This window comes from Ylistrum balloti, unplaced genomic scaffold (genome assembly GCF_031769215.1).
Source record: "Ylistrum balloti isolate Yb309-2 unplaced genomic scaffold, AGI_CSIRO_Ybal_v1 Utg369772, whole genome shotgun sequence".
Taxonomy (NCBI): domain Eukaryota; kingdom Metazoa; phylum Mollusca; class Bivalvia; order Pectinida; family Pectinidae; genus Ylistrum; species Ylistrum balloti.
This window is the reverse complement of record NW_026781965.1, coordinates 3799951-3815217: the sequence shown is the minus strand read 5'-3', so window position 1 is coordinate 3815217 and position 15267 is coordinate 3799951. Positions and strand designations below refer to the sequence as shown.

The 15267-nt window shown below is 39.9% G+C and overlaps 2 protein-coding genes across 2 annotated transcripts in view; one reads left to right on the top strand and one right to left on the bottom strand.

Annotated features, from left to right (window-relative positions):
- LOC132544007 (DNA-dependent protein kinase catalytic subunit-like) overlaps nucleotides 1–15267 on the top strand; it is a 134784-nt gene that overhangs the window by 106084 nt on the left and 13433 nt on the right. The window contains exon 89 of the mRNA XM_060207566.1: nucleotides 10650–10808. Within this exon, the coding sequence (XP_060063549.1) occupies nucleotides 10650–10808 (159 nt within the window). The remainder of the gene's footprint in view (nucleotides 1–10649; nucleotides 10809–15267) is intronic.
- Nucleotides 3577–7109, bottom strand: LOC132543899 (uncharacterized). Its single transcript, XM_060207444.1, has 4 exons — nucleotides 7017–7109; nucleotides 6168–6221; nucleotides 5544–5607; nucleotides 3577–4973 (listed from the first exon to the last, which is right to left on the bottom strand). Exons 1-4 carry the CDS (start codon nucleotides 7018–7020, stop codon nucleotides 4502–4504), a joined length of 594 nt encoding a protein of 197 aa, XP_060063427.1. The 5' UTR covers nucleotides 7021–7109; the 3' UTR covers nucleotides 3577–4501.

Below are 15267 nucleotides of genomic sequence, written 5' to 3'. Positions count from 1 at the left end.
TCTGACAGTTAACTGTATACCCGTCCAGGTTATAATGTCACAGCTGTCAGTTAACTGTGTACCAGTCCAGGTTATAATGTCACAGCTGTCAGTTAACTGTATACCCGTCCAGGTTTTAATGTCACAGATGTCAGTTAACTGTGTACCAGTCCAGGTTATACTGTCACAGCTGTCAGCTAACTGTTTTCCAGTCCAGGTTATAATGTCACAGCTGACAGTTTATTGTGTACCAGTCCAAGTTATAATGTCAAAGCTGACAGTTAACTGTGTACCAAACCAGGTTATACTGTCACAGCTGTCAGTTAACTGTGTACCAGTCTAGGTTATACTGTCACAGCTGTCAGTTAACTGTGTTCAAGTCCAGGTTATAATGTCACGGCTGTCAGTTAACTGCGTACCAGTCCAGGTTATACTGTCACAGCTGTCAGTTAACTGTGTACCAGTCCAGGTTATACTGTCACAGCTGTCAGCTAACTGTATACCAGTCCAGGTTATAATGTCAAAGCTGTCAGTAAACTGTGTTCCAGTCCAGGTTATAATATCACAGCTGACAGTTTATTGCGTTCCAGTCCAAGTTATAATGTCAAAGCTGACAGTTAACTGTGTACCAAACCAGGTTATACTGTCAAAGCTGTCAGTTAACTGTGTACCAGTCCAAGTTACACTGTCACAGCTGTCAGCTAACTGTGTACCAGTCCAGGTTATAATGTCACGGCTGTCAGTAAACTGTGTTCCAGTCCAAGTTATAATGTCACAGCTGTCAGTTAACTGTATACCAATCCATGTTATAATGTCACATCTGTCTGTTAACTGTGTACCAGTCCAGATTACACTGTCATAGCTGACAGTTAACTGTGTACCAGTCCAGGTTACACTGTCACAGCTGTCAGTTAATTGCGTACTAGTCCAGGTTATACTGTCACAGCTGACAGTTAAATGTGTACCAGTCCAGGTTATAATGTCACAGCTGTCAGTTAACTATATACCAATCCATGTTATAATGTCACATCTGTCTGTTAACTGTGTATCAGTCCAGGTTATACTGTCACAGCTGACAGTAAACTGTGTACCAGTCCAGGTTATACACAACTTTTTTCAGTTATCTCCCCATTAGTTCATATATTTTCATATAGGGGGCGTCGAAATCGGCCGCCATTACGGTCATGATCGACTACCGTAAACAGCTTGTGGGCGGAAAACACTCAAATTTGACAGTCGGATACCGCGAAAAAATTGAATGAAACTACACAAGATCTTAAGATACAGACATTAAGAAATCACTATGTCTCATTCTAAACTGTGGAAAAATGCTGACATTCGTCCAGATTCATGTAATACAACTGAGAGGAAGGATGATATGCGAGAGTGGCCTGCAGTGTATTATGGTAATATTTATAATTATTTGGTACAAAGTCGTGCAGTGGATGGGGATGCTATGAGGTAGTTTAAATCTCTTGACAGTTTCAACTATTTTCAGAGTGGTTCATTAGGTCGGATTGTTCACGTAAATGTAAATGACGATATGGTATTGCTAAAATCAGAGGTGAGACTGTCTCAAAATGCAAATCAGGAGCATCATTTACCATGGGTAATGGAAAGCGTGACGGAAAGATACAAATGGGAGAGTGTTCGTGTGTTGCAGGTAAGAGCAAAACCTGTAGTCATATTGGAACTCTTGTGTGGAAAATTGAATATGCTGTGCGAATGAATATGACTGGAAAAGGTTGTACAGATGATCAAATGAAATGGAACAGGGGAACAACTAGAAACATTGAACCTCGTTCCATCACTAGCATGGATTTTAAGAAGCCTAGGAGAGACAAAGTTGAGAGCGAGCTTGCTAGTGAGAGTGACGGAATGGAAGAAGGTAGAGATAAGTCTGAATTCAACATGTTTACAAGTCATGATGAGTATAAAGCCTTTGTCAAAAGTTCAGACATTAAAGACTTATTTATGCTTGAAAACAGTATTATTCATAAATCAGTCTGTGCAACACCTCAACAAGTATCAATCCCTGCATCACATGGAGTTCATGAAGATGTTCTTGTGATAAGTGTTTTGAGTTCTACAGGCAATACATACAGCTTACAGAATCACAGATAAGCAGCTTAAATGAAACAACCACTACTCAAGCTAGCTCTCAAATTTGGAAAGATAGTAGAAAGGTCAGAATTACTGGTAGTACAGCACATAAAGTGCCAGTTAGAGATACTACCAACCCAGATAACTTCATACGGGAACACATGTTTCCATCCTTTCTGGGAAATAGTTATACTAGGCATGGTAATATTGGTGAAGTTACCGCCAAAACAACATTGCGAGAAAATGGCATTGTTATTTCAGACTCTGGAACTGTTGTATCAAAGAATTATCCATGGCTTTCTGTGTCTCCTGATGGCATTATTCACACTGATACAGGAAACTACCTGCTTGAAATCAAGTGTCCTGTGTTAAGTAGTGTGTATGATTCCTTAGAAGCTTAGTTTTGTTCAGGAAAATATGATGTGGTAAGGATCAATGATACAAATCAATTGAAACCAAAGAGTAGCAGAGGTTATTATCTTCAAGTTCAATTTACTCTTCATGTTTGCAACTTGCAGAAATGCAAATTAGTAATATGGACACCAGAAGAATATCAATCTGTGGAGGTTGGGTATGATGTTGACTTCTGTAACATGCAAATCCAAAGATTAAGGAAGTTCTACTTCCAGAAATTTCTGCCAAGAATTGTTGATGATTTCGAATCTTCTCGATTTCAATTAAGTGATGAATACAAAACCATCTGCTGTAAGAACTAACAACAAATGAGCAAATCAACTGTATTACAATCTACAATTGTCACAGTAATTTTGCTAACAATACCTTTCCAAGAGTTAATTTTCCATTATATAAGTTTATCTATATATCAATCAGATAAGAAATACAAAAAGACAATTTTTCAAGAAGAGGAAATAATAGTTTTATTTTTACCTCTATAAAGTAAGGAAATCAAACTTACAAATTCTTCATGCACATATCAATAAATATCCAAAGTATCTACATGTATTTGTGAGACTCTTATTGTTCTTTAGTCTGATTAAATTTTGAAATTATTATCATATAATTAAAGTTGAAACCTGTTTCACATAAAAATGCTGTATATAGTTGCTGCGATAATAGTGAAATGAAATACAAAGCTGATTTATTAATGAGATCATAGCATGTTCTTTAGTAATCTTCAGAACTCATTAATTAGCAAGATTTAAAATGAAAATAAACTAGAACTGTCATCCAAAGGATAACTAATACCCCCACACTCCACCGCCCCCACCCCAGAGTGACCTGGATAGCATAGTAACCAAAATATTTTGAGAGAAAAAGGGTGCAGGCACATCTACACATTGTCCCTAACATTACTATGAAGTTTCATTGAAATCAATTCACTGGTTTAGGAGGAGTTGTCCGAACAAAATGTGTCTACAGAACGACGGATGGACAGACAACCTGATTCCAGTTTATCCCCTTAACTTTGTTGGGGGGGGGGGTGTAATCATTACTCGCAATCCCAGATATAGACAATCAAACTACTGTGCCGAGTATGTTTGCCGATTAGACATTTATTGTACAGTACATACCAGGTACATGTACATATACTGCATTTACCCTGCAATAAACCCATGGGGCCAGTGTTAAATATTGGATCAATAGTTTGGGTGGGCTTATTGGAGGGATACAGTTTATATAGGACAATGAATTTGAATTCTATGAAAAACATGGGTGGGCTTATTACAAGGCATGGGCTTATTGCTAGATAAATACTGTATTACATGTGTACTCTCTTGATATATCCAAGACAGATAATGTTATTTCCTATATACTCATCAAAACTGTCATCTTTTTCCTCACCTCTTATTAATTCAGTCCCTAGATTTGCAAGTGCTGAGCAAACAATTAAAATGTCATCAAGTTTTTTAACAGAGGTAACCGGCACAATATTGCTCAGTATTTTAAAGACTTTCAGCCTCCTTATAGCCCATTCCACATGAATTCTTACATGGGCAATACGTCTAGTTTCTGTAACTTCTTCTTCTGTCAGTTGTGGTTTTCCTTTTGTAAATGCTGGCATATTAAGCTTAACTTTGCGTGGAAATAGTAAGTCATTAATTGTAAAACCTCTGTCTGCCATGACTTCATCTCCAGGTAATAGGTACTCAAGAAAACCAGACTTCTCCACTATAAATTTGTCACTAGCTCTTCCCCCAAAACCTTTTGAAATAAACATAATTTGTCCAAAAGGTGCAATACCTATCAAGTACTTCACTGTATTATGTGATTTATAGTGGCTGTAAGTTTCACCTCTTGTTTTCAAATTTTTTGGCCTTTGCATGAATGTTTCAGCACAGTCGATGATAACAGTCGTTTTAGGATACTTCTCCTTGAAAGCTGCTGGCATAGTTGCACGTATAGTTTCCCTAGGTAACCACACAATCAACTGGCGAAGCGTAGCACTTACAACTGGCAATCAACAATTGAAAATTTTGGAAGCTTGACTCTCACTAATACCAAACCAATGACCTAAATCTGCAAAAAGAAGATTAAGTCTCAGTCTCATCAAAAACAGGAGTAACTGGTCTCCTACATTCATTGTGAACTTAAATGGTAGTTCCAGGTTCTGAAAAATATTCAACAAGGTGATAAATGCTTGTAAACACAGGCCAGTATACAGGTGAGATAAAGAATCTGAGTTCAACTTTTCACAAGACATGTTAATATGAGTCGTTGAACAATTTACACCTTTGGATACATGTGATGTTGATTGGGTCTGTGTACTGGCATCAGAATTGCTATTGGAATTGGCTGACACTTGGACGTATATATGATCCTGCAGGCTTTCATCAGACCACTGAGTAGATGAGGAGACAGTCTCAAAATATGTTTGGACACCCATATCTTTAGCTTGTTCTTCACAACCAGTCAAAAGTGGCTCATCATCACTGAGAAATGAAAGTGATAACAATCAGATTTACATTATAGCACTTAATTGTTTCCAGTACCAATTTCTTAATCCCTTTGCACCCACACAAAAGGCTTTAATGAAGAATTTCTCATAAGTTGAGAAAATATAGTCTTTAAATTAAACACATTTTTTTTCCAATAAATTTCTAATAAATTACGGTGTACTGAATAAAATAAATATTTTACATAGTGCTGACTGGATATAGCATTGTTACAATAATAGTAATTGGACTCCCAGTTGTGATCATGTAGCACCATATATTAATATACAAATAATTAGTTTCATTAAAGTTCAAATAAACTTTTCAGATGTTGGTGACAACACACCACTTGATCACATGGGCAACATTAGCCTATCTTTTTGATATATGTCAAAATTAAAGGTTTTTTTTTAATTTTTAAAGGGTAGAGACGTAGAGTATATATGTGTTCATTTCTTCATTTAAAAAGTACATACCGATTTCTTTCTACTATTTAAATAAGGACCAGTTATTGAAATATGGTTGAATTATATTAAATCTCTTTTAACACCAAATACATGTAATTACCTGGTAAGTAAAAGGTTGTCATTAAATTCCATCCTGTCATCAGTCTTTTTCGTCATCAGAGGGTCTTTAAAAATAATTGAAAAATGATATTAAAGGTTTTGTTATGAAATAAAATGATTCTGGAAGATTCATTAACTTCCCTTCCTACCCCAGACAGGGATATCCAGTTTCCATATCTCACCCTAGAGGTTGAAACTGGGGATTTCCCTTTTAGGACAATGCCATCACAATAATTCAATGACGTCACATCAACAATTGAACACAGCATCCAATCCACAAAGCCAACCATTAAAATAACAACATTGCATGTATAGGAGCCAAAATTATGAGAAAAATCACCATTCAACCCCCAGGGGATTATCAAGCTATCAAACACGACTCTTTAACCAAATAATCTCACCCTCAGATACCTCCAACCACATCCCAAAGAGGACGAAAGATTCTATTTCTCCAACATAATTTAAATTACAAGATAATGTTTCACTGAGTAATTATGCTAGGAGTAAAGAAATTAAAATATTGAAATCTTGTGTAGCAAAATAATTATTCAGGTAACACTGATATACAAGATTAGATAAAGTTTTTGAATAAACTGACAATGTAAAATTATGTGTAATTACCTACCTTTCCTTATTCTTTTCAGGATTCTTCTGCTTCTGTTAGCAGGTGTTTCATAGCCTAAACAGGATAAATTTGAAAAAAATGTAAAGCCTATGCTATTTCAAATAAGATCAATATTGGGAGAATATTGCATGCACATTATTTAACACATACATGTAGATAATCCCTAACGTGAAGTTTCATTGAAATTGGTTCACAAGTTTAGGAGGAGATATCCTCCAGACAGACAGACATTCTGATTCCATTACCCCCACCCCCCACCCCTCTTTACTTTGATGCGGGGGGGGGGGGATTAACTTTGACATATCCGGTACATGTAATGTTTTGTATGACTCCCAACATCAGGTTACATCACAGTATTCCCCCTGGTATTTTAAAACTGGGGGGTACACTGTACCTCCAGTAATGTATGTATATATAATTAGGGGAGTCCTTGAAAAGCAGGGGTACAAGTTCTGAATTTCACTAATTTCAGTGGTTTTGTACCCTCAATCAAGAGTAATGGGGAACACTGACATCAATTTTATTTATACTACAAGTGTACATATACTGATCAGTAATCCATTAGAAATACATCTAACAGGTACATGTAAAACTTGCATAACTGTTACAGTTACACACACATTAACTACATGTAAATTGTAATTATATTCTCGAATTTCAATAATCTATTATCAATATTTCTACTTGTGTGAGTATAATATTCATATTCCTAGCTACATGTAGTTTGCAAGCATCAGCAACTGACATAGCATTAGTAGGCCTAATTACAAGTTGACAGTTACGGCTTACGCTTCGTGTGTGTACATCTTGATTTTTTTAACTGTTAAAAAAAATAAATGAAATACACACCCATAGCGATACTAGGAACCGGATTTTTCGGTGTTGGGAGTCCATCTTCAAAATGGCATGAACAAACGAAAACTCGCTTTGGTAGATCTTTCCTGTTGATAGCTTTCACCCAGTCCAGTCTTTGGCTCTCGTTTGGTGGTAGTCTGTGAAGCGAAAATGGAAGCAAACACGGACATTCGTCGTGTATTATGTTGTGTTTGTCACATACTTCATGTCGCCATTGAAATAACTTCCTTCTGTTGTTTGCACATCCGACAATAGCACACGAATTCCCCCCGCCAGCTCGATACTTCCGCGTATCCGCCATGATTGTTTACCTTGCCGATCATGACAGTAATGGCGGACTGACCACGTGATTACAGATGGGCGCGCCTACTGCAAATGACGTAATACATCAATCAAGTCGTGTATAATGACACAGCTGTCAGTTAACTGTGTACTAGACCAGGTTATAATGTCACAGCTGTCAGTTAACTGTGTACCAGTCCAGGTTACACTGTCACATCTGACAGTTAAGTGTGTACTAGTCCAGGTTAAAATGTCACAGCTGTCAGTTAACTGTATACCCGTCCAGGTTATAATGTGACAGCTGTCAGTTAACTGTGTACCAGTCCAGGTTATAATGTTTTTCACAGCTGTCAGTTAACTGTATACCCGTCCAGGTTATAATGTGACAGTTGTCAGTTAACAGTGTACCAGTCCAGGTTACACTCTAACAGCTGTCAGTTAACTGTGTACCAGTCCAGGTTATAATGTGACAGTTGACAGTTAACTGTGTACTAGTCCAGGTTATATTGCCACAGCTGACAGTTAACTGTGTACCAGTCCAGGTTGTAATGTCACAGCTGTCAGTTAACTGTGTACCAGTTCAGGTTATACTGTCACAGCTGTCAGTTAACTGTGTACCAGTCCAGGTTACACTGTCACAGCTGTCAGTTAATTGTGTACCTGTCAAGGTTATAATGTCACAGCTGTCAGTTAACTGTGTACTCCAAGTTACACTGTCACAGCTGTCAGTTAACTGTGTACTAGTACAGGTTACACTGTCACAGCTGTCAGTTTGCTGTGTACTTGTCCAGGTTATAATGTCACAGCTGTCAGTTAACTGTGTACCTGTCCAGGTTATAATGTCACAGCTGTCAGTTAACTGTGTACCAGTCCAAGTTACACTGTCACAGCTGTCAGTTAACTGTGTACCAGTCCAAGTTACAATGTTATAGCTGACAGTAATTATAACAGTTCAGATTACTGTGTCACAACTGACAATAACATGTTTACCAGTCCCAGTTACCTTGTCATATCAGACAATAAATATCAGAAACTCAAAATGACTGACAGATGCCTTCTTTGATTTTTTACAATAAATATTTTATGACTGTTTCTTGAGAAGTACTGGATGGGTCTCTCTCAAATTTCATGTGAGGTTCTCCTTGGTTCCTTGTTGTGTCCATCTGATTTTGGGAATGAATATAAAATAGCTAATAGTCAGCTGTCTTCGATTTGAACTTAGAAAGTGTGTAATCACTGTTTCTTGAGAACTACTTGGTTCTTAGTTGTTCTTATCATTAAGAGCAAAAACAGAGAAGAGACAAGAAAAAAAATATCCAACTTTCAAAGAACAAATAAAGATCAAGCAGTGGTGGGTGCCAAGATCTTTCTGGGATCTCAGTGTTTTTTTTTGTTTTTGTTTTTTTTTCTTCATCTGGAAATGAATAGAAAAAATTGACATATCAGAAAGTTTTATTTTGGATACAAACTAAGAAAATTAATTATCTTTGTTTGAACATTTTCACATCTTTGACTTCAGTGATTACAATAAATTTTTGCGGAAAGGTTTTCATGAACAATGAAATTGTAAATTGTTTGATTCAACCTTTGGCCTGAAGGATAGGGCCAAAAGGGGGAAAAATTGGTTATATTTCAAAAATTGAAAAAACTTTTTATGAAAGTAAAGGTCTCAAGGTGCTTTACCGAAATTTTAATTTCATAACCCCTTGCCCTCTAGGGATGGAGTAAATTTTAATGATAGTTGATATTGGAAAATAACATGTTTTGGTATTTTTTGTTTCCTTTCATTGAGAAGTAATTCAGTCTTGGTTTTGATTTACTAGTATCAGATAGCAGTTTGATTGTATGAAAGATGCCAACCTCATCCCTGAGTCAGTTCTAAAGGCCAGGGCTCAAAGGGGAAAAAATTGCTTTTATTTCAAAAATTTTATCATCCAGACTCCAATGCTGTAGATTAATAAAACTTTCCATTGATGGAAAATTCTCAGCATAAATTTTTAAAACTGAGCTTCCCATTTGATGCAGCGTAGGGGGTCAATTTTAATTTAAATATAGGAATATATAGGAAAATAATGCTTTTGGATACATATGTGTTTGTTTTTTTATAAAAAAAAAAATCATTCTAACTCCATTAATATTGTCATGAGATAGCTGTTTGCGATAAAAATACGAACTCTTGCAAGCTGTAAAGCCCAGTGGCCTCTTGTTAAATTATAGTCTTATACTTGTTTTCTTGATATAGTTATGACAATATCATATCACAATAAAAAATATACCCAATCACAGGAGACTGCTTAGTGATATTGTCCTCTTACCTCGTTATAGATATACCATAAAAAAATAATTTATATTTTCGTCATCTCACCCAAAGGGTCAGAATGACCTATAGCCATCGTGTTTTGTCCATCATTGTGCACCATTAGTCAAGTGTCATCCATTGTGCATAGATTTTCCATTCAAATGATTTTTCAATAAACAAAAGGCCAAGGGTGCTGTAGTATGATGGGATGAAGGGCTATCAAATTTGATAAATTTATGTCCTTGACTAACTTTCAAGGTCACAGGGGTCAAATATGCTGACATTTTTAAATGACTTGTTCTCAGTAACCCAAAGGCCCATGGTGCTTATATTGGCATTGTAGCATGCTGGGATGAAGGGAAACAAAGTTTGTTCATATTATTGTTCTTAACCTACTTTTAAGGTCACAGAAACAAATTTGAAAAAAAAATCTCAACAGCATCTCAATAACCAAAAGGATTAAAGTGCTGATATTGGGCCTGTAGCATGCTGAGATAAAGGGCTACCAATTTTGTTCATATCATTGACCTTGACACTTCTTTAAGGTCACAAGTGTCAATTATGTCAAAATCTTTAAAATGGCTTCTTCACAATAACCAAAAGTCTTAGGCTATATTTGACATTTGGTCTGTGGAATGCTGGGATGAAAAGTTACTATTTTTGCTCATGTGATTGACCTTTTCTCTTATCTAATGTCTAAGATTAAATGTGTTAAAATCTTCAAACAACTTCTTCCCAATAATGAAAAGGTTCAGGCGCTTGATATTGGTTCTTTAACAAAGTGGATGAAGGGCTTCTAATTTATAACCTATCAAGGTGTCCTGGGTCAAATGAGTTGAGATCTTAATTTTTTTTTCAACAAGCAATAGGTCTGGAGTGATGGCATTTTTGTAGTATCATGTATAAAGAATATGATTTCAAGTTTTCATAAAAAAAATTTATGAGTCAACAATGTCTTCCTTTTAAGTTGTAGAGCAATTTATTGTAGGCCTATTTGGCCTCTTCCATGTATTGATCTTTATTGGCCTCTTGTATGTATTATATAGGAATGGTCCTTCTGCTCAACACACAGCCTGGCTACAGAAACTTGGGAAGAATCTGCCACTTCCAAAAATGTATGGCCTAATGTACCAGAAGTATAATAAAACAGAGGCTATCCGTGAACTACATCTAAAGGAAAACAAAATACCTTGGGATCTGTTCAGGTAAGGTGCTGGAATGTCATTTGTACAGGTAAGGTGCTGGAATGTCATTTGTACAGGTAAGGTGCTGGAATGTCATTTGTACAGGTAAGGTACTGGAATGTCATTTGTACAGGTAAGGTGCTGAAATGTCATTTGTACAGGGAAGGTACTGAAATGTCATTTGTACAGGTAAGGTGCTGAAATGTCATTTGTACAGGGAAGGTACTGAAATGTCATTTGTACAGGTAAAGTGCTGGAATGTCATTTGTACAGGTAAAGTGCTGGAATGTCATTTGTACAGGTAAAGTGCTGGAATGTCATTTGTACAGGTAAGGTACTGGAATGTCTTTTGTACAGGTAAAGTGCGGGAATGTCATTTGTACAGGTAAGGTACTGGAATGTCATTTGTACAGGTAAGGTACTGGAATGTCATTTGTACAGGTAAGGTGCTGAAATGTCATTTGTACAGGGAAGGTACTGAAATGTCATTTGTACAGGTAGAGTGCTGGAATATCATTTGTACAGGTAAGGTGCTGATATGTCATTTGTACAGGTAATGTACAGGTAAAGTGCTGGAATGTCATTTGTACAGGTAAAGTGCTGGAATGTCATTTGTACAGGTAAGGTACTGGAATGTCTTTTGTACAGGTAAAGTGCTGGAATGGTAAGGTGCTGGAATGTCATTTGTACAGGTAAGGTACTGGAATGTTATTTGTACAGGTAAGGTGCTGAAATGTCATTTGTACAGGGAAGGTACTGAAATGTCATTTGTACAGGTAAAGTGCTGGAATGTCATTTGTACAGGTAAGGTGCTGATATGTCATTTGTACAGGTAAAGTGCTGGAATGTCATTTGTACAGGTAAGGTACTGGAATGTCATTTGAACAGGTAAGGTGCTGGAATGTCATTTGTACAGGTAAGGTGCTGGAATGTCATTTGTTTTTCAGGAAATATTTGGTTCAAATAAAATGGTTTCAATACACTGAAATCTCTGTTGAAGATAATTATTATAATACACAGACCTACCTGATTCAGATGTACTATTTACAATACACTGACATCCTTTGTTAAGTTACTGTTAACAATTTGAGTTTTTTTTGCATGTAAAACCAACTTTCATGAGGTGATACTTGCCATAACTTTGGTGTGCAAATGCGATACCTACACCCATTTTTGCATCCCAGCAACAAAAGATTAAAAAATCCTGCCCTCCCTACAATCCATGAGCCATCACAGCAGGAACATTGAGTGATCTCCCTTCCTCTAATAACCTTTATGGAGTACCCAACAGAGGGGCAGCCAGGCAGATAAGGAAGAGGGAAGGATAGGGTGGTACTCCATAAAGTTATGGTAAGTATTACCTCCTGAATATTGGTTTTACATTTAAAAAACCTCAATTTCATTTCAGTAATAATTACCATTACTGTAGTATGAGAATTCCTGTTACCATAGTGGTGACTAGCAGCCAGGCAGCCCATCCAGCTAGGAGAGTTACAGCATTGTAGCCTCTGGACCAACGTAGACAAGAAGGGAGCAACGACAAGGCGTGGACTTCACTTCATAAAAAGCAAGGACACTGACAATAGCTGTACAATAGCCAGCAGTAGTGCCAGGTGCCAGATTGTGGTCCCTAAACTTAGAAAGTAGGAAATCCGCAATCAACAATCCACACCAATCACAGAAGAGCTTCCAACATGACTGGCAGACGGCAGCAGAGGAAGCCCTGATTGATTGCTCATTGCAATCTGACACTTCTCAAGAAAAGCCTGCCTTGGCGAGGCTTCCAGAGATAGCCAGCACGCGTGATAGTGGAGGATCTCTGGTCGAGAGTGTGTCATTCTGGACCTAGGCTGGCAAAGGAGATTAAGTCTGGTGGGGAGAGCCAGGGGCTCCTCCACCAGAAACGACAAGAGCTCTGGAAACCAAGGATGCCTTGGCCACAGAGGGGCTATCAGAAGTAAGGAGCAGTGATGCTCCCGGAACTTCTATAGTACCCCCCCCCCCCCCCCCCCCCACCAGAGTGAAGGGAGGAAATGCATATGCATACATCCTGTCCCAGTCCAGAGAAAGTGCGTCCACAGCCCAAGCCTTCGGATCTGGGACCGTAGAGATGAAGGTTGGCAGGTGGTTGTTCAGGGAAGTGGCAAATAGGTCTATAATAGGTCTGTCCCACACCTAACAAATCCTCTCGAAAATCAAGCGACACAGTTGCCATTCTGTCAACACCGGCTGGCTGCATATGGAGAGAGTGTCTGCCAACACGTTCAGCTTGCCAGGAAGATGCTTGATTGCGATGGTCAACTGCATCTCCTCGCAGAGTGGAAGAATAGGGATAGCAGGGGCACACAGGACGTGAGACCAGGTGCCCCTCTGTCTCTCCAGATATGTGACAACTGTAGATTTGTTGGTAGCCACACTGCAGGATCCCCTGAAAGGACTGCAGAGCCAAAAGAACAGACCTCATCTTGAGCACATTGATGTGCTGCGAGAACTGTCTCCACATGCGGCATTGGCCGTCAAGGTAAACTCCCCATCCTGTCATGGACGTATCCGTGAACAGGGTCATAGAGGAGACAGGCTTGGTCAGAGACACCCTGCGTAGAATGTTCTCCTGAATGGTCCACCAGTGAGCGACCTCCCTGACCAGCTGGGTAAGAGGAATCCAGGCCTCCCAATTCCTGGATGACGGATAGGAGGAACATCTGGATCGGTCTGATGTGAAGCCTCCCTAGGGGGACCACATCTGCCAGGGAGTTGAGATACCCCAGAAAACTGAGGAACCAACGCACCTGGGCATGCGACCAAGCGATGAAGGTCAGGGCTAGAGCCCTAGCCTTCTGGAACTTCTCAAAACATGGAAGGGCTAAGCCCCGAATCGTGTCCAACGGTTCCCCAGGAAGACGAAGTCCTGGAATGGGGAAACCTCACTGGAAAGGAATGAAGCCGACTCTGAGCAAGACTTTCAGGACCAGAAGGGTGTCCTTCACTAGCGATTCCCTCATCAAATGAAGCATGAAGGAGTCGTCGAAATAGATGTGGACGTTTGTGAGTGTAGGAATCCCACGACCACCTGCAGTAGCTTGGTGAAAACCAAAGGAGCTGTCGTGAGCCCGAAGGGAATGGCCTGGAATTGGAAGACCTTGCCATTGCACGTGAAACAGGGCAAGCATGGACCCTACTTCCTCCTGGAGCGCCCGTGCCTTTCCTGCATCCTCTGAAGGAGGAAAGAAAATAGACTGGGCGGCGAGTGGCGGATCCCGAAGAAGGGGACGCCTAGAACCTCCCTGACCACAGACAAAGCCGAAGCATCTTCCGTGATCTCCCGCCACAGAGGGAGAAAAGCGGAGACACCCTTACCAAGCAACCCAGGAAGCACTCCCCCAAACAAGGTAGAGCCCGAGAAGAGGGCAGTCAACAAACGGTAAAGGTAGGGTTCCTCAACCAGGCAGTTTTTCAATACTGGAAACCGCCAGGCCAGCACGACATTGGAGAGCAAAGAGACTTGCAAGGCTGCCGATGCTCTCAAAGCCGTGCCTCAGGCAAGTCGGATACCGTATACAGACAAACTGTCAGGTAGTCTAAATACGACAGAATCTGGATGGACAGGCACAACATTCTCTCCATCTTGTGGTGTTACTAAACTTCCGAACACCACCTGATCCACTGATTTGCTAGGCCAGGTCTCCAGCTCTCTCGATTCCAGCTTAGCTGGTTGAGAGGCTAGCTGCCTGTCATGCATGGCATAGTCATTGGAGGAAGCCTCCGGCAGATCACCAACGCCGAGTTGCAGTCCAGCAAACCCGGGAGCACGGGTAGAGGAAGAATTCTTCTCCATAACATGAGTCCAGGCAGTGGCCAGTGCTGCAGACACGATAGTGCCTTCTGGCAGAGACAGATCTGACCAAACAGATGCCGCATCCCAGACAGAGCATGCTGAGCCTCAGCTTCAGCAGCCTCGGGGCCATCTTCCCCCTGGGAACCATCCTCACTGGTAGGGTCATCATCGGACTACTCATATGGGCCAATATCCGAGCACCCAGGAGAAATATAGATAACATTGTCTTCCTCTGCCATGCCTACACCCTCAAAATCCATCTCCTCGATAGGGACCAAAGTCTCCATGGGAGGAACAGACGCCACCAGAGGAGCCAGCTCCAGAGAGGGAGGCTCTTCCATACAGCCTTTGCTGTAGGCTTGGGTCTAAATCCGAAAGCCAACCTTTGGACTTGGATGACCTACAGGACTGTGCGTGTGGCGAAAGTCCTAAAGGTCCAGCAAACTTTCTTTGGACCAGTCGACAAGGCCCCCGAAGTAACAGAACATTGGGGGGATTTTGAAGTGCTTAACTGTCTCCTGGAGGGAGAGACCAACCCCCAGGGATTTCACGAGGGAAAATCCATAGGGTTAAACCCAAACCCCTAAGGGAATGGGAATGGTCCTGTGGGCTGGGAGTGACCCCAGAGATGGCCAAAATGGCCCA

Bases quoted from the DNA above. Each gene is read 5' to 3' on its own strand.
- LOC132543899 (XM_060207444.1), bottom strand. The intron at 5,608-6,167 runs GTAGGTAATTAC...TTATTTTTAAAG, and splicing joins CCTGAAAAGAATAAGGAAAG to ACCCTCTGATGACGAAAAAG. The intron at 4,974-5,543 runs GTAATTACATGT...TTCATTTCTCAG, and splicing joins GACAACCTTTTACTTACCAG to TGATGATGAGCCACTTTTGA.